This window comes from Rhododendron vialii, chromosome 7a (genome assembly GCF_030253575.1).
Source record: "Rhododendron vialii isolate Sample 1 chromosome 7a, ASM3025357v1".
Classification (NCBI taxonomy): Eukaryota; Viridiplantae; Streptophyta; class Magnoliopsida; order Ericales; family Ericaceae; genus Rhododendron; species Rhododendron vialii.
In genome coordinates this window covers 12,132,019-12,153,143 of record NC_080563.1, presented here as the reverse complement: position 1 = coordinate 12,153,143, position 21,125 = coordinate 12,132,019, and the positions used below count along the sequence as shown (strand labels likewise).

At 38.9% G+C, this 21,125-nt stretch overlaps 2 protein-coding genes across 3 annotated transcripts; both read right to left on the bottom strand.

The window, feature by feature from the left end:
• Positions 1–3,780: 3,780 nt before the first annotated feature.
• On the bottom strand, positions 3,781–10,644 carry LOC131332275 (elongation factor G-2, chloroplastic). 2 transcript variants are annotated; one of them, XM_058366406.1, is made up of 4 exons: positions 10,206–10,644; positions 6,078–7,495; positions 4,935–5,447; positions 3,781–4,089 (listed from the first exon to the last, which is right to left on the bottom strand). In XM_058366406.1, the coding sequence occupies exons 1-4, from the start codon at positions 10,477–10,479 to the stop codon at positions 3,925–3,927; spliced, it is 2,370 nt and encodes a 789-aa protein (XP_058222389.1). In that variant the 5' UTR covers positions 10,480–10,644; the 3' UTR covers positions 3,781–3,924. The 2 variants fall into 2 exon arrangements, with proteins under 2 accessions (XP_058222389.1, XP_058222390.1); XM_058366407.1 differs by having other exon boundaries at positions 6,078–7,492; positions 10,206–10,627.
• Positions 10,645–18,847: 8,203 nt separating this feature from the next.
• LOC131333499 (21 kDa protein-like) lies at positions 18,848–21,060 on the bottom strand. The gene has a single exon (XM_058368049.1). It carries the CDS (start codon positions 19,733–19,735, stop codon positions 19,112–19,114), a length of 624 nt encoding a protein of 207 aa, XP_058224032.1. The 5' UTR covers positions 19,736–21,060; the 3' UTR covers positions 18,848–19,111.
• Positions 21,061–21,125: the final 65 nt, after the last annotated feature.

The following is a 21,125-nucleotide window of genomic DNA, read 5'->3' as shown; positions in this document are numbered from 1 at the left end:
TAAAAAAATGGATTATAAGGAACGGTATTTCTGATTCCATCAGGACAAATTAAACATTGCATAAACATAGATCAAAGAAATAGGTCTTTGAATTAAAATATAAATTCATTCTCAAACAATACCAACAATAATCAAGATAATGTCATGGATTAGATTCTAAAACTGTGCAAATAATGAGGCTTTTTCATCCTTGTGTTTTGAAAAATAACTGTAAAACCTTGCCGCAAGAAAACCTTGCCGCAAGAGAGCATTTCTTCAAAATATATCGAACAAAATTAGAGCTTGGTTTGCTAAGAGCACACAACAAACTATCAAGCATTGATGTTGAAAAAAAATAGAACCATAAAAGTAAAACAATTAGAAAACCCCAGAAAGAAGAGACCACTCAAAATACTTATGATTTGAAGTTCTAACAAAATCACAGTCTAGGGTTATGAAATCTAAGAGAATCTGACCACGTAGTTGCTTCTTTTTTTGTGCATAAGAATTTATGATTGAGAAATTGATGCGTCTATCTTCATCTGAATTACAGAGGGATCGATGAGAGACAGATCGAGGGAGATCTAGGAGGAACGAGAAAAAGAGAGATATTTTTTTCTAATGGTTAGATTGAGAAGATGTATAAAGCTTTTTCTTCTTAACAAAGCAAAGAGGGACCTAAATACCTAAAATACCTATGAAATGCCTTTTCTTCTTGACTAAGCAAAAGGGGACCTAAAATAACTCCGAAAAGCATTTTCTTTTTGACTAAGTAAAGGAGGACCTTAAATACCTAAAATATTCTCGAAAAAGCATTTTCTTCTTGACTAAGCAAAATATGACCTAAAATATCCCAAAAAAGTCTTTTCTTTTTTACTAAGCAAAGGAGAACCAAAAATATCTAAAATACCTTCGAAAAGCCTTTTCTTCTTGACTAAGCAAAGTAGGACCTAAAATAACTTCAACTCAAGACGTCCAAAAAATATTTGAAAGACGAAATCTACAAGGGTAATTTTGTCTTTTAACTTGGTAGCTAGGCTTGCCTTAAATTAGGGAAAAGAAAGTTTTTTTTTTTTTTTTTGTACTTTTAAAAAACAATATCCCTTAAATTAGGGAAAAGAAAGATTTTTAGATTTTTTTTTTTGTACCTATAAAAAACAATATCCCTTAAATTAGGAAAAAAAAAGATTTTTTTTGTACCTCATTTTTTTCTTGACTAAGCAAAAGACCTAACACTGAAATGCCTAAAATACCCTCATATCTTAACTCCACCATTGACAAACTATAAGGACAAATTGGTAATTTCACATTGTGGCTGGGCTAACCATCCTATATTCTTTTAGATCTTTCAAACAAGAAGAAATGACGACCATATCCTTCAACTTAAATTACAAGGGTAATCCTACGAGGGGTAATTTCGTATTTTCACGGCGTGCCTTGGCTTACCATCCTATCTTCTTTTATTACAAGTGTATTGATTAAGAGCAAGTTTACCGATACTTAGTTAAAAAAACTTGTGAACAGTATACATTTTTCATTTTATCTACTCATATTTCTTTTAACACTACATCAATACTATATATTTAATCTACTCGCTATTAAAATACACATTTTTCATCCTTTTTCTTTATTCTATTATTATAAAATGAGAGAGAGAAGGGGGGAGAGAGAGAAAATAATAAAAAAATGAATTGCTTGTGAATAGTTGTAAGCTATTTTTAACTTACAACTGTGGATTGAGTCAAATTGACTCTCTGTTTAGCTCCTCTGATGTAAGGATGTTTTTTCTTTTTTTATGAGCTAAAATAGCTTTGTAGCTATTTTAAAGTTGCTGGTAAACTTGCTCGAAGCATTCGTGTGGAATCGGTCCGGGTTTGTTTGGACAAAAGACTAGGGTAACCGGGTATTATTATTCGGATCTAACTTGCGGAGGATGTGCCATGTTAATTAACTTTTCCGTGTGGCGGCTGCAAACTAGAGTAGTAGAGCTGAGCTTTAGAATGGATAGATCTGTTTGTTAAGTTTTTAAACTAATTCGACCCGTGCTCAAACTTAATAAAAATTTGACTTTTGACTCAACTTCGAACTTATTTACTTATTTACAAGTCCTAAGTCCTAACGAGTAAAAAATATTAAATATTTTTATTTTTATATAAGTCTAAAATTGCAAATAGTAGTTTTATTTTGTATATAAATAATCTCATAAAAATACAAAATTATAGAAACATGGCCTTGTTCATTTTGGAGTTTATAGGAAGGTTTTTTTAAAAGTAATAATAAGTGGAGTTAGATAGATAAAATTTATTGGAAAACGTGCTCGAAGAATTTGAGTCCCCCAAGCAAACAAAGTCGTTTTATGGAGTACCCGGATAAGACTACAAGTTATCGATTTTTTATTATTTACATGTAAAAATTTAACCATATTCAAGGTTATACGTGAAATTCTTAGGAAATATATCTATAAAAAAAAAATCCCAAGTTTCTGACCAAATTTTGATTATCCAAACCGCTCAATGTAATCAAAATGTGATTTTAAGAGTACTCGAGAGATATCAGCCAAAAAAAATGCCCGAGAAGGGTTTCATCCAAACAGTTTTTTATTGAATTTTATTGAACGGTTCAATAAAAAACTGCTCAAATCAAGCCCTTTCCGGTTATTTTTTTTGCCAATTTTTTGTAGGCGCCCTTAAAATCATGTTCTGAACACATTGAGCAACTCGGATTATCAAAATTTGATCGGAAACTATGAGATTAAGATTTGAAGGATTTTTTTAGAGGTTTTTTAAGGGTTCCCGGAGCCGCCCCATATATATATATATATGAAGCGGTTCCAGAGACATTCGAGCCGAATACTCTAGGTTCGCGAGCCCATTCGAACCGAATACTGTCACGTTCAAGTTCGGCTTATTTATTAAACGAGTCTAAAATTGAGATTTAGGTTTGGTTCGTTTAATATCCGAATCGAACTCAAACGAGTGTGTAGCGAGTCGAGCCTCGAACTGGTAAAAGTTTGCTACACACCAAACATATATATTGTTATGACTGTCATCATTGCTATAAAAAGCAATGATAAATAATAAATGCTAGTCATACTTCAAATTTGGAGAGAGAGAGAGAACGTTTGAAGGTTTTGTTGGAAAAAATATGACACAACATTTGATTGTTTCGCCGGAGATGTTGTGGGTTGTGTCCTTCACAATTGTATATGGGAAGGCTAATGCTGTAGACTCTATTATGGAAGCACTAAATGAGGGGATGCGTACAAATCAATATCATGAAATTTCAACAAATACAAAGAGAAGGTCGAGATGAAAATAGAGAATGCGCTAGTAATAAAAATTGACAGTACGCCATTTGATAAAATCATACGTACTGCATGAGGAATAGATAGATTTTTTATTTAATGGATCCCACTTGGTAAGGGTATTTATCGCTACTATTTTGAGATATGGATTATTCAAGACGATAAATGTGGATTTTTTTTTTACACATAAAATGGGTTCATGTAGGTATCGTAATGATTTGGACATTTGTATGGTATATAATAGTGAGATGAACTATTTTCTCAAAATAATTTAATCATTTTACAGAGGAACATTTGATCTTTTTTATAAACACGAGTATTTTAACCAAAGCCCAATACCTTGGTTCAATTGTATCGCCTTCATCTCCGGCAAAGAAAGGTACAAATTTCTCTGTGATTACTCAAGTGTTGGGGGTAAATTCAAAAACCTAACGAATCATCATCGCATCGAGATCGAGTGTCACATCACTCTTTCCTTGAAGTTTGCTTGCGTTGCGTTTACGAACTTTTTTTCTTTTTATATCACTACATTCTTGAACTGGGTACAGAAAGAATTGGAGTAGTTTGCAGGATTTCAATAGTAAGATAACAAAATTTTAAGGTTCTTACAAGTATAGGTGCTTGAAATCAGGAAAACCAAATTAGGCAGTAACCGCTTCTTTCTCTGAAAGCTGGGTCTGGATGTGTTGAGGGACGACATCGAACTTGGCTACTTGCATAGTGTAAGAAGCACGACCTTTTGTCATTCCCCGGAGCGTACTCACATACTGAAACATCTCTGCTAGTGGAACCAAGGAATCGACCACCTGCAGATCGAAACAAAGACACAAAAACCACATTCAGCTTAAACAAACGAAGAAAAAGGCATGATCTGAAGTGCAGTTTAATATAGGATTGCTAGTAAACAGTTACAACCAAAGAACAAAGCAGGCCCTAATGCTGAACCACGAAAGATTTTCATAAGAGAGTAGTTTTAATATGCTTGGAGAGGCACTAGTGTTGGGAGAAGGAATCTTTGGCAAGTGATTCCTCTTCGTTTGATTATGTTGCTTATTCGGCAAGAAAGGAATTGGTGTCACTTCAATGGAGAGGAAAGCCCTTTGTATGGCTTAAGAGCTTTTTTGGTTAGTAGCTTGTATTGCGGAGCATGGGGAAGGTAATACTTCTCTCAATCAATTTCTCGACAAGATAGATCTTCTGATACACAAGGAAGTGTATGTGGCCCAAAATTTTTTTGGCCTATGATATGTTTGGCACTCCCTTAACACGTTGTTTAAAATACTCCTTAAAAAGGTTGAAGCAGGTCGTTACATGAGCTAAACTTTTCTTCAAGTACAAGTCACAAGAATTTAAGTAAGTCGCAAGGAAAATATAATGCACGGACAGATTGAAGGAATACAAGAGCAGTGCTGTTTCTATAGTTTACAAGGAACATAACGAAAGCTCTCTAGTTTACGAGGAACATATGAAAAACACATAATGTAACCATTAAACCCTCATTATTGCTCTATCTAGATTATCTAAATTCCATTCTAGTCCACAAATAAACAAGGCAGTTACCTCTTTATGGCTTAATCAATGCTGTAGTTGATCTTTTCAATATGCAATTGCAAAGGAGATTGGTGTAGGTACAAGAGCAAGGTAAACATACCTTGAGACCACCAGGTTTGTCGCCAAAGCTGTTGATCTGTCCTCTCCTAGAGTTGAGATCACCAATCACATCCCCCAAGTGTTCTTCTGGGGTTACCACTTCAACTCTCATTATGGGCTCTAGCAACCTTGGCCCAGCTTTCCTAATACCCTCCCTAAAAGCTCCTCTGGCGGCAAGCTGGAATGCCAAGACACTTGAATCCACGTCATGGTAGGTACCCTCCACTAATACGGCACGGACATCAACAACAGGGAATCCTGCGAGCACTCCGTTACTCATGCACTCTTCCATTCCTTTCATAACCCCTGGAATATATTCCTTTGGCACTGAACCTCCCTTAATCTCGCTCTTGAACTCGTATCCGCTACCTGATTCCATGGGCTCAAACCTCATGGTGATATCAGCAAACTGCCCTTGCCCACCTGACTGTTTTTTGTGAACGTACCTCACTTCGGAAGTTCTAGAAATGCTTTCGCGGTAGTTTACTTGTGGTGCGCCAACAGTAGCATCCACCTACGAGTGACAAGCAAACCAGTTTATTACAACTCAGTCAAGGACACCCAAACACTTCTCAGGAGACATAATTCTAGCGAATAATCGAATTATCCAGAAACAAGTTTTACAATGAGAATTTTTTTGATTTGTTTCCTTAGTTTGCACACCATTACAAAATGATGAACAGGAGGGACAAGTAAGGGAAAGAAAAATGACAACTTCCAAGAAAAGAATAATGATTTATCAAACCTAAACAATAATCTATTTCATATAAAGGAAAAACTGATTAGTTTCTTGTGCAAAATGTTACACAATTCACAACAGATAAAGAATCATCTTGGAAACTAAGTACAGTTCCCCCCTTACCCGGCCCCTGGACGGCAGTAATGGGTCCGTGTCTTTGAGCAAACTGATGCCTCACAAGTCACGCAAGTAAGAATATCGGCTTGCACACGTATCTGTATGTCTATTTACAACTATTCCCCCCCAAGCCCCTAGGTGTAATAGAGTGTGTGTGTGAGAGAGAGAGAGCTAGGAATGTAACCAGAGAACATATACACATTTGCATATATTGACAGGAAGAGAGAGGGCAAAAAATAGCCAACGATTTAACTGGATCAACATATGCACAAAGATGAAAATATGAACCTTATATTCCCTCTTGAGACGGTCAACAATAATATCGAGATGCAATTCACCCATTCCCTCGATAACTGTTTGGTTGGTCTCTTCGTCCCGTGAGAAGTGGAAAGAGGGATCCTCTTGAGCAAGCTTGACTAACCCCATTGACATCTTATCAACATCGGCTTTAGTCTTGGGTTCAATAGCAACCTTAATAACTGGATCAGGGAATTCCATTCTTTCAAGCACAATAGGCTTATCAGGATTACACAATGTTTCTCCCGTATTGGTATCTTTCAAACCCGCAAGAGCAATAATATCGCCAGCTAAAGCTACCTTAACGTCCTCTCTGCTGTTGGCATGCATTTCCAGAAGTCTACCTATCCTCTCCTTCTTTCCCTTGTTAGAATTCAGCACAGAAGATCCTGCCATAACCTTCCCAGAATATACTCTTACAAAAGTAAGGGAACCCACAAATGGGTCACTCATGATTTTGAAAGCTAGCCCAGAAAATGGTTCTTCATCACTGGCAGCCCTTTCAATTGTCACTTCTGGGTCGTCAGGGTCTGTGCCTTTCATTGGTGGCACATCTAGGGGTGAAGGCAAGTAATCCACAACTGCATCAAGTAAGGGCTGAACCCCCTTGTTTTTAAAAGCTGAACCACATAGAACTGGCACAAAGTTGCCTGCGATTGTACCTTTCCTAATTAATTTCTTTATTGTTTCCTCATCAGGCTCAACTCCTTCTAAGTACCCCAACATAGCTTCATCATCTAACTCAACAATGTTCTCTATCAGCTGTGCCTTGTAGTCCTCAGCCAACTCTTGAAGATCTGCTGGAACATCTTGATGCTCAAACTTCGCACCCAATTCTTCACCTGTCCAGACAATGGCTTTCATCTTTATAAGATCGACAACTCCTTGGAAATTGTCTTCCGCACCAATGGGGATCTGAAGCACAAGCGGTTTGGCTCCTAAATTTGTTACTATCATGTCTCTCGTTCGGAAAAAGTTTGCCCCCATGCGGTCCATTTTGTTGACGAAACAAATTCTAGGTACTCCATATTTATCAGCTTGTCTCCACACAGTTTCAGACTGTGGTTCCACACCGGCAACACTGTCAAACAAGCATATAGCACCATCCAATACCCTGAGAGCCCGCTCAACTTCAAGAGTGAAGTCAACATGGCCAGGTGTGTCAATAATGTTAATCCGATGCTTGTCCCAAAATGTGGTAGTTGCTGCAGAAGTTATGGTAATGCCTCTTTCTTGTTCTTGCTCCATCCAGTCCATGGTAGCTGTTCCTTCATGAACCTCACCAATTTTGTAATTTCTACCAGTATAGTATAGGATACGTTCAGTTGTCGTTGTCTTTCCTGCATCTATGTGAGCCATGATTCCGATATTGCGATAATCATCCAAGGGTACTGCACGCTTGCTCTCTGCTGAAATACACACAAAAAAAAAAGTCTTATGCATCAGTTTGTGGGTAGACATTTGCACGTGTCAACAGTAAACCAAGATACTTACATCTAATCCATGAAAACATTTGGCCAATAACGGTAGCATTAAATCGTTTAACATTTCAATGACATTAGAGAATCTCCAACGGATCTCCTTGGCAGCTAAAGTGTCTTTTATCTATTTTTAGGCAATGTTACTCCAACAGAACCAATCCATTTGAACAGCTACCAATTTAGCCCTTAGATGATAACTCCGGATCACAACATTCGCAACCATTCCAGGTGACGTGGCTAAAATAGTTTCGCCAAGTCTTGAGCAAATTTGACTCAAGATTTGGCAAGATGTTGGAGACTTCAAACACAAATCCAAAGCCGAAAAATGACTTTGGCAAGGGAAATCACACACCCTTGCAAGTGTAACTCATACAGGTTTGTGGGTATGATGAAGAGCATTGCCACGTGGCACTTACCAACGGACCCAATGTCCAGCGGGTAAGGCGAGCGAGCTCCTCCAGAATCATGACTCCTCATACTCTAGACTTCATGGACCTCCATATAGGGAACTCCTCTGGGTAGTCTCCAAGCACACATTACAATGCTTGATGACATGCTCGAGGCATCTCCTATTCACCACACACTAATAAAGCTCTAATAAGCCTGGTAACTCTTCACAATACCCTAGGTCGGGCGCAGGGCCTAGGTACCCACTCAAGACCTAAGAAGGCATGTGGCTTGGAGGCTAGAGTTAAGGGAATGTCAAGGCTCACCTCCATGAAGGGAGCTCTACCTTGACCGGCAATAGAGAGAGAGAGAGAGAGAGGGGCTCGCCTACGTCACCTGACATTGACACAAGCACGCCTCTGCAACGACGCTGACATCTGGGAGCATATATCATAGCTACCGCCTACCCCATGATACAGGCTCCATATATCACCCAAACCATGTCTAAGAGTTCCATGAACACCAGTTCTAATAATGAGGCTTAAAGAAAAAACCCCTTCAGTGCATACTCTGTTGTACATTAATGAGGGAGAGGCTACCAGCTGGCTTTTCCCTCTTCCAAGGCTCCTATATAAAGAGGAGTTAACACCTCATTAAAGGCATGACATTCAATACTCACCTCGCGCACTTCACTACCATCCCCTCTCTCTTTAAGGCTGCTTGAGCTCTCTCCTCCTCGACCTCCAGTGGTCTCGAGCCTTTGTATCACCCGCCATATTCCTGGAGGACAACCTCAAATACTCTTCCCACTCCTCATACCCACAAGGTTCAATCAAAATTTCCAAAATCTCCAAGGTGGCATATGCCCATTTTTCACTTGGATTCCATCACTAGCACTAGCTAGAGAACATTTTTCAGGGGCTTAATAAGGACCGAAAGAATTGATAATATCGTGTATGTGCATGGTCAGTATGCAACATCCGGTCAGACTTCAGAGTTATCTGATATATCCATATATGTATACTAGAAATCTAAAAACATATAACAAAGGAGATGAGGCACCACTAATGTTGACAGTATATCGCCATGAAAACACAATCACGCACCATACTTCCGACTGAATAGCATGATTACGTCATCAACTATCAAACAATCAATGTGGCCTGGCAACATATACATTGAAATTACGCATAAACACTCCACGTGCCGCTGCGCATTAGCACTAGCAGCCAACTTATGTATAACTATATCAGAACACCACACGAAGATTGCTATAATAGTATCTCAAACATTTTGAAGTCCCAAAGGCCGAAATAGCATGGACTATAAACTTCACTATGAAAACCTCCCACAAGACATTGGAGTCATCTACAAATTTTCAAGAATCTTACGAGAATACAAGGTCCAAAATCATTTCCCAAATCTCCGAGATATAAACAATGTTCGAATATCTCCACACAACCAAGGTTTGGATGTCCAGGGTTATGGGATATAGTATATACGATATAGCTTTCTCATATAGCAGTAGTAATTCATCTCCAATTTAACATCCCTTATATTTTCTGCATTCTTTGGAGCAGATTTTGATCATGCCAATAATAAACACTAGAGCAGATCATCAAATGAAAGGAACATCCAATTTTTCTCATTTACACAACACTTGACCAAAACTGATCTTTCTGATTTTCCCACGGCGCAAACTTGGGAAATATCATCAGAAAACAAGACCCTACTGAAAGAAAACACAGCCAAAAAAAGGAATTATAACTTGTTGGGTTTGTGAAGCCTGATTCAGTCTAATCTACGCTTCCCTCACCATTTGGGGAAACTGTTTTGAGTCGTGGATGTACCAAACTACAGAGTTGGGGAACCAAGTAAAAATCTCTATAACCTTGCGTTCTCCATTATTTTCTTGATTGTTCTTCACCCATTGTGTATTTGTTGGTTTGTCCGAATTCTCAACATAACGTTCCAAACTTTTAAGCAAACGTATTAACCACTATAAAGAGGAAAAATCAAAAAATTCCATCCAATTCAACTAGAAATCAACTAAATTTACAATTTTACACTCAATTCAACACGTAGTTCAATGCTATTTGAAGCTAACAGTCTTGAAAACTCGCGAGAACCAAAAAAAGGAACGAAGGATAGTGCCTTTTACACCCAATCCTAAAGCAACTAATTCAAGCCACAAAAGCACATAAATGCATTCAGAATTTACATTCCATCACACAAACATAGACGTGCGTACCGTCGGCTGCCATGGCGAATACGGAGAAGTTCCCGCGTCGTTGTTCCTTGCGTGGAGTTAACGAGGGCTTGGGAGGAGCGGTAGAATCGAGAAGGACGCTGCCGAAGAATTTGGAGAGCGAAGAAGAGGAGAGAGAGTGAGTACGGCTTAGGGCGTTATTGAGACAGAGGAGGCGGCGAGGAGAGAGAGGGAGAGGCCTCCTGGAGCCGTTGCTGAAGTTGGTGTTGCACATTGAAGAAGCTGTCGTCGACATTTTCATCGACTCTGCCGCCATATTTTTCTGCTCTCTAGTCTCTGCTCTCTCTCTCTCTCTCTCTCTCTCTCTCTCTCTCTCTCTCTCTCTCTTCTCTATGTCTCTGTATTCGTCTGGTTTGGTGGTGGTTTTGGGGATAACGAAACCAGTAGGATGAGGTTGAGGCCGTAGGAGATTGGGCTTTCCGTTTCGGTTATTCCGGGCCAGGCGATATACTTTATGTGGTCTCAAAATTTGGCTAAAATTCATACTATAACATTATTGAGAAATTACAAGCGTTGTACGGTCTTGGGCTGTTGTACCGCAAACGAGCTGAGCGGAGTTTTGTCAAGCTCAAGCACGGCCGGTGTATTAAATAAGTCAAAAATTTGAGTTCGATTTCGGATTGAGTTTGGACGAGTCGAGCTTTGTCATTTACTAAATTAGCTTATTTAATCGAGCCAAGCCTCCCTTATACTAAACGAGCCAAATACTCAGACTCAAGCTCGGCTCTTGTAGTAAACGTGTTGAGCGTTAAGGAGCCGAACTCAAGAGATGCTTGGTTCATTTACGGCCCCAGTTGTACCTGTATCATTTGCGGAAGCACGAAAAAAGTTGGTTATGTTTGATGATACTTATCCATCATTGATGCACGATTTAACATGAAATGCACAATTTTTTGTATTAAAACAGAGAGCTTGAAGGTGAGGGGAAGTTTGGAATACTTTTCTTCCTTCTTGCTAGGTGGAAAACCAAGGGAGAGAGAAAGTAAGTGGCTCAATTGTTTAAATTGTTTTTTTTTTTTTTTAAAAAGAGCATATCATGTGTCATACACGTACTTAATATATAGTATAGGCATATAGATAGATGCCCTTGGGATATCATACTCACTTGAATAATAATTATACTAAGAGAGTTTGATCCTACTGCTCAACCAATTTGATCTCGGCATAGATGTTTTTAACCTTCGAGATCTATAAACTGAAAAAAATATAATTAAATACAATTGTGCCGGGTTTCATTTACCATTGGCGATATTGTCATCTGAAAGGAGATTATCACATGAGAATATTTTGATTCGATACTTGTGAGTTTTGTTTCGTAAGACGTATGGCTGCAGAGATGCCACATACATCCAAATTTGTGTGGGACTGACTAGAGGGGATCAATATTGGTAGCTCTCGTTAACCAAACGGAAGTACTTTGGTGGTTGATGTAGGCCGAACTAGGGCAGTAAACGAACCGAATCGAGCCGAACCCTGTTAAGTTCGGCTCGGGTTCGTTAAGGTATGAGTTCGGCTCGGGTTCGTTAAGGTATGAGTTCGGCTCGGGTTCAATTCGAGTTCAATTAGAGCCTGAACAACTTGGCTCGAGTTCGGCTCGTTAAAATTTTTCAAGGCTCGGGTTCGGCTAAGTTGGGTTCGTTAAGATATTAGGCTAGCTCGAGTTCGGCTCGGATTCGGCTCGAGTTCGATTCGACCTTGAACATCTTGACTCGAGTTTGGCTTGTTAAACTCAAATAAATCGAGCCGAGCCGAATCTAAGCTCGAATTGAGCTCGTCAAGACTCAGGTTTGATTCGGCTCAGCTCATTAAACTCAAGCGAACCCAAACTCTCTTATTGATCGTATAGAATTTGGGAGAAAAATAAGTATTGAATTATATATACAACCTTAAAATTTTTAACATTTACAAATAAACCCCTATTGAATTATTAATTAAATTTAAGTATAGGTTCGTGAACCTAACCGAGCCGAATACCGTTAGGCTCAGGTTCGGCTCATTTACGGAACAAGCCTAGAATTGAGGTTCAGGTTCAGTTCGTTTAGCAGACGAATTGAACTTGAACGAGCTCTTACCGAACCGAGCCTCGAACAGTTCGCGAATGGCTCGGTTCATTTACAGCTCTAGGCCGAACGACACACCAGGCACCCTGTGCTCGGCCACTCTGCGACGTGGCCTCAACCATGCCATGAGATTCAACACCAATTAATCTTTTCTGGTGCAAAAGTCCAGGCTTAGGAGGCCCAAACCAATTCAGCAAAGAACTCGTAAGAGCATCTCCAATCCAACACCCTCCAAATCTCTATTTGAGAGGATCAAATTAATCTATTTTATTTGAAAAGTAGATTTAGAGGATTGTACTATTTATCTCAACTCCAACCCAACACTCTATTTTTCAACTCCAACACATATTTGGAGGAGATCCTCTATTTTTTCCTTCATCCTCTATATTTAGAGGATCAAAGTTCATCCTCCCAAATGGAGAAGAGTTTTAGAGGATGAGTTGGAGAATGTTTTTCCTCCAAAATAAAAAAATGGAGTATGGGTTGAAGATGTTCTAAGAGTTTGGTTTATCTATAAAACTCACCAATCTTGAGGAATATATTTTTGAACGGTTAAGATTGCATGGACTATTACTGTGTCTGTAACCACTATATGGAGAGAAGTAAAATCCCAAAATTAACATAAACTCTGCGGAAACAAATTTTCTGTGCACAAAGCACAGTGTGGGGCCTACTCCGGATCTCATACAAATAATTCGATCCTAAAATCTGGATGAAAAATTAGATGATTAAATCAAGCATCTATAAGTATGAGATTGAGTTGATATTTTTGGGAGCCATGAAAAAATATTAAAATCTAAATGAAAAGTTAGATTATTAAATCGAGCATCTATATAGGTACGAGATTGAGCTGATATTTCTAAGAGGCCATGAAAAAATATTTTAAATTTAATAAATTGTTTGGATCATTTGTATGGACCCGGAATGGGTCCCACATAATGATGCTGAAAATCTGTGTGAATAGTCAGACTCCAAAATTAAGTACAATGCCCAAGATTCTGAAGTGTAACATTTGAAATGTTGAGGCATATTATTGTACGTGCCCAAACAAAAATATCTCTCAACACATTAGATAAAAATAGAATTAGGCTTCTCTACAGTTTGAGGTTGTGAACTGTACAGAGCCGTTCTTGTAATCTTGACCACCTAAAAGTGTTTTTTAATGGTTCGAATTTGGTGAAAGAATCTTCCCGCAAAAATTTTATTCTTCACGTGAAAAAGACTCTTTAAAATCTGAATCATGAATTACCGAAATTGAACAACCGAGATGCAACTGCAGATAATCCTACCATGAAAATAAAGTCTGGAGCTTGTCTGTCTGAATCAAATACCACTCTGAGCAGCTAAAAACAGACTAGTATGATATGATGCACCCAATCAACCTTTTTCTACATGCAATCAACAGAACAATATTTGTATTTGTTTTGAGATGGGCAGGATCGATTAACTGGCCCCCACAACTAGTACAAAAATGGTCATGACAAATACGAATCTATTGGCGGATAAATATAAATAAATAAAAACGAATCTATTGACACCCTGGTTCTAATTTAGAGCGCTGCTATTCGTAGCCATTTATTTTTTTTCATAGCCCACTACATTTCGATAAGTGGTTGTTAAAAATTACTCCGTATACATAACATTTCAGTAAATATGTAACGCCCCGATTTTTGAAAATAAAATCGGAGGTTTTAAATATTGATTTCTAAAAATTTATTGAATTAAAATTCAAAATCCAAACCGGATAATACCATAAAGTTTCGTCTATTACAAATTATCGTAGAAATACTGAAAATAGTCTTTGTGGTAATGAACTAAACAAAATAACAGAGCCATCTTCTAAGTTTGATACGGATCCCAAGCATATTCTGGCTCAGCTCCCACCTCTGGGTTATCTTCAGCATAAAACTGTTCACCTTCAGGATTTGGTGTCTCTTCTTGATTATCTGCAAAATCTGGCACGGAAGCCAGGCAATCCGTACCTGAGTGAACAAGTTCACCCCGAAGTATAATCCAACCCAACTACCCTTCTTACTTTACAGTTAGCATGCAACAGAATAATAATAGTGCGAAAAAGTAACACAGAGTTTGTTCCACATAATCAGTTTATTACTATCCATTAACTTGTCGTGTAAACTAAGATCTCCTCCGCGGGATCTTTCCTCCCCAACCGGTAGCTATGCCCTGTCCCATGAGCTCACTTTCTCTTGTTGTCGCGGATTGCACTTCAGTTATGTACCTAGCGTGTATCCCTCTCATTACAACAAGAGAAGGCTTATCATGCCCGAATTATAACTAGGGTTCGCTTATCTTATATACCACTTCACAATCACCACTGGGCTTACTTTGCCAGTATCAATACATCATTCATCATTGGGCTTACTTTGCCAATCATCATTCATCAATCAACACTGGGCTTACTTTGCCAGTTTCAAACCATCACATTCAACTCATCACATCTCAAAATCTCGCCTGCAGGCATTCTAAAGAAAACAAAACTTTTCAATTCATCCATTACCTAGCATCGTCTAAGTGAACTCTATTCGCATACCAACCCATGTCTCTAGGGTCCAATCTATCACTTAAATCAAGTATCGATGCAATATACAACAAATCAATAATAATTAAAACAATTAATAAACAATTTAATCACGCAACTTATTATGAACGGGCCGTTGCCCTTAATCTTGTATGGTCACAATGTCAATATCAAGTAAGAGTTTTAAAAAGAATTAAAAAGGAAAATTTTCTAGGCTTTTATTAATTAATTCTAAGATAATAGATTAATTAAAAACTAATTAAATACATTAATTGGATAAGAATATTGAAACATTTATCATGACTTTAATAAGAGTCCTAAAAGTCCTATGCAACCAGTCGAGTGTCAAAAGTTGGGTCCGGAAGGTCACAGGATTAATTTAAATAAAGACGTTTAAATAAAGTGACCGAAAGTGAAGTAAATAGATAATAAATAATTTGCAAATTAAAATATGCTACTGTTAACAAGATTTCATCTTCAGAATATAGAAAGTCTAAATAAAATTGTTCGGGCATTTATAATAAGGTTATAAGGTCGTAAAGAATTTTTAAACGGAAACGCTATAAAAATAACAATAAATAGTAAATTAAATAAACAAAATATTAATTTAACAAGATATCATATTTGAGGTGTGAGGAATTCAGGAAAAATAGTTTGGGTGTTAAAAATATTATTTGAAAGGTCGCAATTATTTTTCGTTTGTAAACTTTGATAGATAATGAACAAATAATTTAATAAATAGATAATTAAATAAAAAAAATATGATCTTAACAAGTTATGATCCTTGGAGTATGAAAAGTCTAGGAAAAATAGTTCGGGAGTCGAAAATAGTGTTCGGGATGTCGAAAGGTCGATTCGAACCAAAACTGTACCCACCGCAAGGTCTGACCGGGTTGACCTTGCGGCCCGCAAGGTCAGAGACCTGGTTCTTGCGGGTGGAGCAACCCGAAGGTTGCGGCCGCAAACTCCATGTCAGATTTCATTTTTTTGATTGTTTCGCTACGGTTTCGATGCATGGGACCACGAGGGCTATTGGGTTAAGTATAAAAACACTTAATATACTTAGAGGGGTGTTTGGAAGGGATTATACTACCTTGAATTGGATTGAATTGATTTAAAACCGAAACTTGAACTTTTGGGGAAGATGACTTCGGTTTTGGCGATCGGGGGACCTTGGGCTCGAATTGAACGATGCTCGGAGGTGCTTGGGGTTGAGGAAAGTGTTCGGAGTGGTCAATTCGGGTCTCGGTATGTCGTGGCTATAAAACCCACTTTTCTCTCTCTTTCTTTCTCTCTCTAGAACTCCATGGATTGGAGTTCGATTTTTCTCCGATTCCTCTCTCTTTCTGGACTGGTGGGGCGTGAGAAATTTCGTGGTATGCCCTAGGGTCGGGATAATGAGGTATATATAAAGGAAAATTTTTAAAGAAGGGTGATAAAATTGTGTTTTAATGGGATTCAAACTCTTGGCCGAATATGGACGGAAAATAAGGTTAGGGAGGAAGTAGAGGTTGAGTAGGAGAGAGAGATGGAAGGAATTTCGGAATAATGCATGCATGCAAATAAAAGAAATTAAAATAGGATAATTCTTATTTGTATTTATCTTAAAAATAATAATTTCCTTATTAATAACACTAATTAAATGTTATTATTATTAATTAAAATTTTCGGGCTGTTACAAAATAGCTGTTGAAAACAAGATTATATTTCGGTAACTACATGTTGAAAATATGTTCAACTTTCAGTAAACAACTGCTAAACATACATTTTCGGTAAATAGCTGTTAAAAAAATATTATATTTCGGTAATTAGATGCTGAAAATATATCACAATTTCGGTAACTAATTGTCGAGTATAATTGAAAATTTTTAACGGGTTATGAAAGAAAATAAAGGGCTGCGAATAGCAGTGCCCCTAATTTATTATGGCAAGGCTTTTTTTTTTTTTTTAAATAAACTTCATTGCCATTATGGAAGGACCCAGAGAATCAATTTACAGATAAAATCACACAAGCATGGGGACATCACCCCGAGTACAAGCATCGAAAAATCCATAAATCAAACCCCTGGATTACAATAAACACACAAAAACGATAAGAGCCTTAGCGGCTAACCCACGAGCCGGTGAAATCCGCCAAGCCGAGAGAGGACGTTGCCATCGCTGGTCATTACTATCCCCATAACACGCGGACTAGGGAGAAACACCGAGGAGCAGCCGCTACAAACCAGCGAGATGCACCACTGCCGGAGCAGCCCACATCAGCCGATGGAAAAGACAACGAACCATCACTAGCTCAGAACTCAACATCTATGCCCCGATAAGCACGCCGGCCAGCACCGAGCGAAAAGGAGCAGCTCCATGGACCACGGCGACTAGAGATTGAGAACCTTGCTCCTGATAATCCAAGTCTCCGACACAAACAACCAAAGAAAACCACTCAAACTTATTTGCCCACCACCGCACCCTCCGGATTTGGAGAAACCAAACCAGAAACAAAGTCGGACTGGGGAAAACCCAGCCGGAGGAAAGGGGCACAAAGCCTAGAAAAAACAAAACGAAAAAACCCCTTCAACCCAACCGCACACCTTATTGACTCGCCGCCGGTCCGAGGACTTCAGATCTGGGGACGACAGGCGAGAAACGAGTTGGGGAACCACCTACCGCCGGCCACGCCGTACTGAGGAGTCCTGGTCGTACACCCAAACCGCACGCCCGAAAACTGAGGAGCTCGGAAGCCCAGACGGTGAGAGAGGCGAGGAGGGAAGGAGGGGGGAGGAAGAGGGGGAGGCGGCGGCCTCCCCCCACGGTGATCAGGTTAGGGCTTTTTTTTTCTTAGAGAGAGAGAGAGAATCTAAGACGATCAATGACCCTGGGATTTGGCCCAATGGCCATGTCGGTGTAGACTAATGCTCCAAAGGAGTGTAAGGTTTAGGGTTCGATTTCTATGGACTAGAGTTAGCAACCTTGGGGTTTTTTTTTTTTTTTGTCCCAATAAAAAAAAAAAAGTTTACCTCATTTCTTAATTTTTAATATATACAAAAGGTCTCATGATTCGGTTCCAGCCTATGAAAACTTCGAGCCGAATAATGCATGAAGACGCATTACGCTATTTTAAGATTGTGCGGCCACTGTGTTATTTTAAGAAATCAACCATGGTAGATTCGGTCTTCCTCCGCGACGAAGAAATTCAGAGCAGCTCCCCCTCGTAAACAGATGAAAAAAACCCAAGGCAATTTGATCGCGCTGTTTTGATATTGTTGAAGATTACCGCTTTCTGTGTCTTGCGTTTTCACCAATCCTTGGGGGATTGAGTGTCTAGATTTCATACCCCACGTGTTCCGACCTTCTTTAGCAGTGTGAAGTCGTTCCTGGTCTTAGACATTTATCTTCCTTGTTCATTCTTTGTTGGATAGTTTTGGTTGTTTCCCTTGTCATTACTTTCAGATGGATATCTATAGATGCCATATGGCTTCTTTGAAATGATATGAATTGTGTTCGGATAAAAAAAAAAAACATATTTTACGTGACGATTTGCTCGAGTATTGTCATAAACCCCCTATTGCGTCCCGACTGTCTCCCCCATTTTTTCATGCTCAAAACAGACAAAAACTGAGAAGAGAGTCCACGCAATTGCAGACGTCCAAAGTACTTCCAATGACTCAGATTCGCTGACAGATTGTTGCTAGTTCAATATTTTATATTACGGTTAATAAAATATTACATATTGCAACCATTGATTGTTGAGATGGATAATTGTTCTGTTCGAGAGGGAACTACTTTCTTTTCCTCTACATGGCGTATGAAGACATCAAAGGCAATTGGGGGATTAGAATCAACATTATCTCACCCTAAAATAGGAAAATTGAGCAGCAACTCACCCAGAGGGATACAAAGGAATGAAAACGGTTTGTTTCCTTCACATATAGAATCCGCATGTCGTTTTAGTCATATAATTTCAGAGAGAATCTTCTTGTGCTTAATCCCCGCTGAAAGCTTTCTCGGACTGTATTTCCATCCTTACTTGTTTGTAATGTTGCTTCATGCCGTATCTGTTCTCCGTTTTGTTGCGTCAGCTTGGTCTTTATGGAGAGAGAGAGAGAGAGAGAGAGAGAGAGAGAGAGAATTAAACAAGACATGGTCCAAGAGAACCCGAAAGTAGGTACAGACCTTAGTTAAACATAATGTGTAACATTTACAGAAACTAAAACCAGAAGAGCTTGAACCGTTTTTACGACACTGTCTAAACACATTTGGTAGCCTCAGTAAAAAAACAACCTGAAGGCAGGTGATTAATTACCCTTAGCAGGAGCATTGTGTGGTGCTACAAACCGGTTCACTAACGCGAGCGCATTACTAGTGACTTGCGTAGCATCTGTGACTCTGCTCTTAATAGCAGCCTCCACATCTCCATTTGTGTTCTTGCTCGAAAACCCATCGACGCATGTGTTTAAGTTGGTTAGGGCGGCACTAACCCACGTCTGTATGTCACTCACGTGCAACATGAAGTCCTGGTCCGTGGGCCGGCCGATCTGGTCGAGCTCATGGATCGAGTTATTGAGCAAGCTAGTAGAATCACCAATGGTCGCGATGCAGCCTTTGATGGCCTGGAACTCTCTGGAAGGGAGACCCGAGACACTCATCATTGTTGAGACGTAGTCTGAGGTGGACTGAGCCCTGTCTAGGCTCACGGACAAGGCAGCTTGAGCGAGTTTTCCCGGACTTTTTTGGATTGTAGTGGCATAACAGGAGAGGCATTGGAAGCACAGGGTGGGGTAGAGGGTGGCTTGGCATGAGGATTCTATGAATTCGTTGGTGGAAGCAGCAGGATCTGGGTCAGTGGTGGATTGTGAAATGGTGGATGCGATCATGTGGGAAGAAAATAGTAGCAGCAGATAAAGGCCAAGTTTTGCCATGCCTTTGGAAGAGAGATGGACTGGATGTGAATGAGAGAGCTTAAAGGCTGTACATATATATACAGAGAGAGGGGCTTAAAGTTTGTCGTCGGTCCTCTTTTTAAGGGCTCACTAACAAATATAACAGACAATATCCTAACAGCATATAATGTTGCTAACCCTAGCTGCCATCGTTATGCTTATTCAAGAACATGTAGTGAGATGTAGTGTGAGCTGTGGACGCAGACATTCTTGCCAAACCATATAAATCTGTGTCATGCTTTCTCTATTTTGCTGATTGATTCTTCGCTGTGTTGTTGCGTGCGTGTTTGGTTCATTCCCCAAGAAATATGTACCACGCACTCCATTCTGTGAGGTGTTATTTTGGGACACTTATCTGCCTCTCTCGTATAAAGTAAGACCCATAGACATGCGGATCCTCATATGATAGGAGGGAGGCAAGGCAAGGCACATCACCTAGGAGTACCCACCTATTTCTCAAAATACTTTCCTATTCAGTTTTGGCCTCTTGCTCAATGCTCTCTGCAATTTAGGTAAGGGTGTATACAAGTTAAGCAATAGATGCCAAAACTCTTTCGAAGCCCTATGTGTTCCCCATTGTCCCTATACAAAACTATTAAAGAAGTGAAATAATGCAACTATCCATTAAGTATTGAGTTTAGCCAATTTCGAACGAGCAAACGTTTCAAATATGAACACAGAACAAATACTGTAAAATTCAATTAAAATAGCTGTTCTCTAAGCCACTCTGTAATAAACAAGTAAACAGTGTACTATTTTATTAATGCAACATTCAGAAGCATACTGTGAATAGCTGTGAGCTAATCTCTTCATTACCATACTGTGAAGGATGTAACTACCGATACAGGCCGGTGTGATTCTCTGCATGGTTTCTAATAAACTAAACCCAACCCTTTGAAACTAAAGGTTATATATCCTCGTTACTTGCAAAGTTGCACTCAAAGTCACCAAATCAGAACTACTAGAATAAACAAAGTATCATAGGCAAGACTAACATTACCAGGAAAGACTATTTGTTTTTTAAAAATACAAATATGTAGAAGCAAATCAATCAATACCTTATGTACTACTGCTAAATTATTTGTATGAGAGTCGGCTAGGGGAGACTTCTGTATCAATTACCACAAGAGCATATTTTTTAAATATTTTTCATCAATTCATGTAGTTATCATATAAAGAATGGAGCCAAAGGGCATAAATACATGAATTGATGTTTATCCAGTAACATAAAGCCAAATTGTGACAAAGCTTACTTCAGAGTTCAAACAAAGTAGTACTAGCCTTTAGCCCTTTATGATCTTGATTTCTTTGCTGTTCAAAAAGAATTATCTTGATTTCTCACCATGACAGTCACAGTCAAAATGTACTC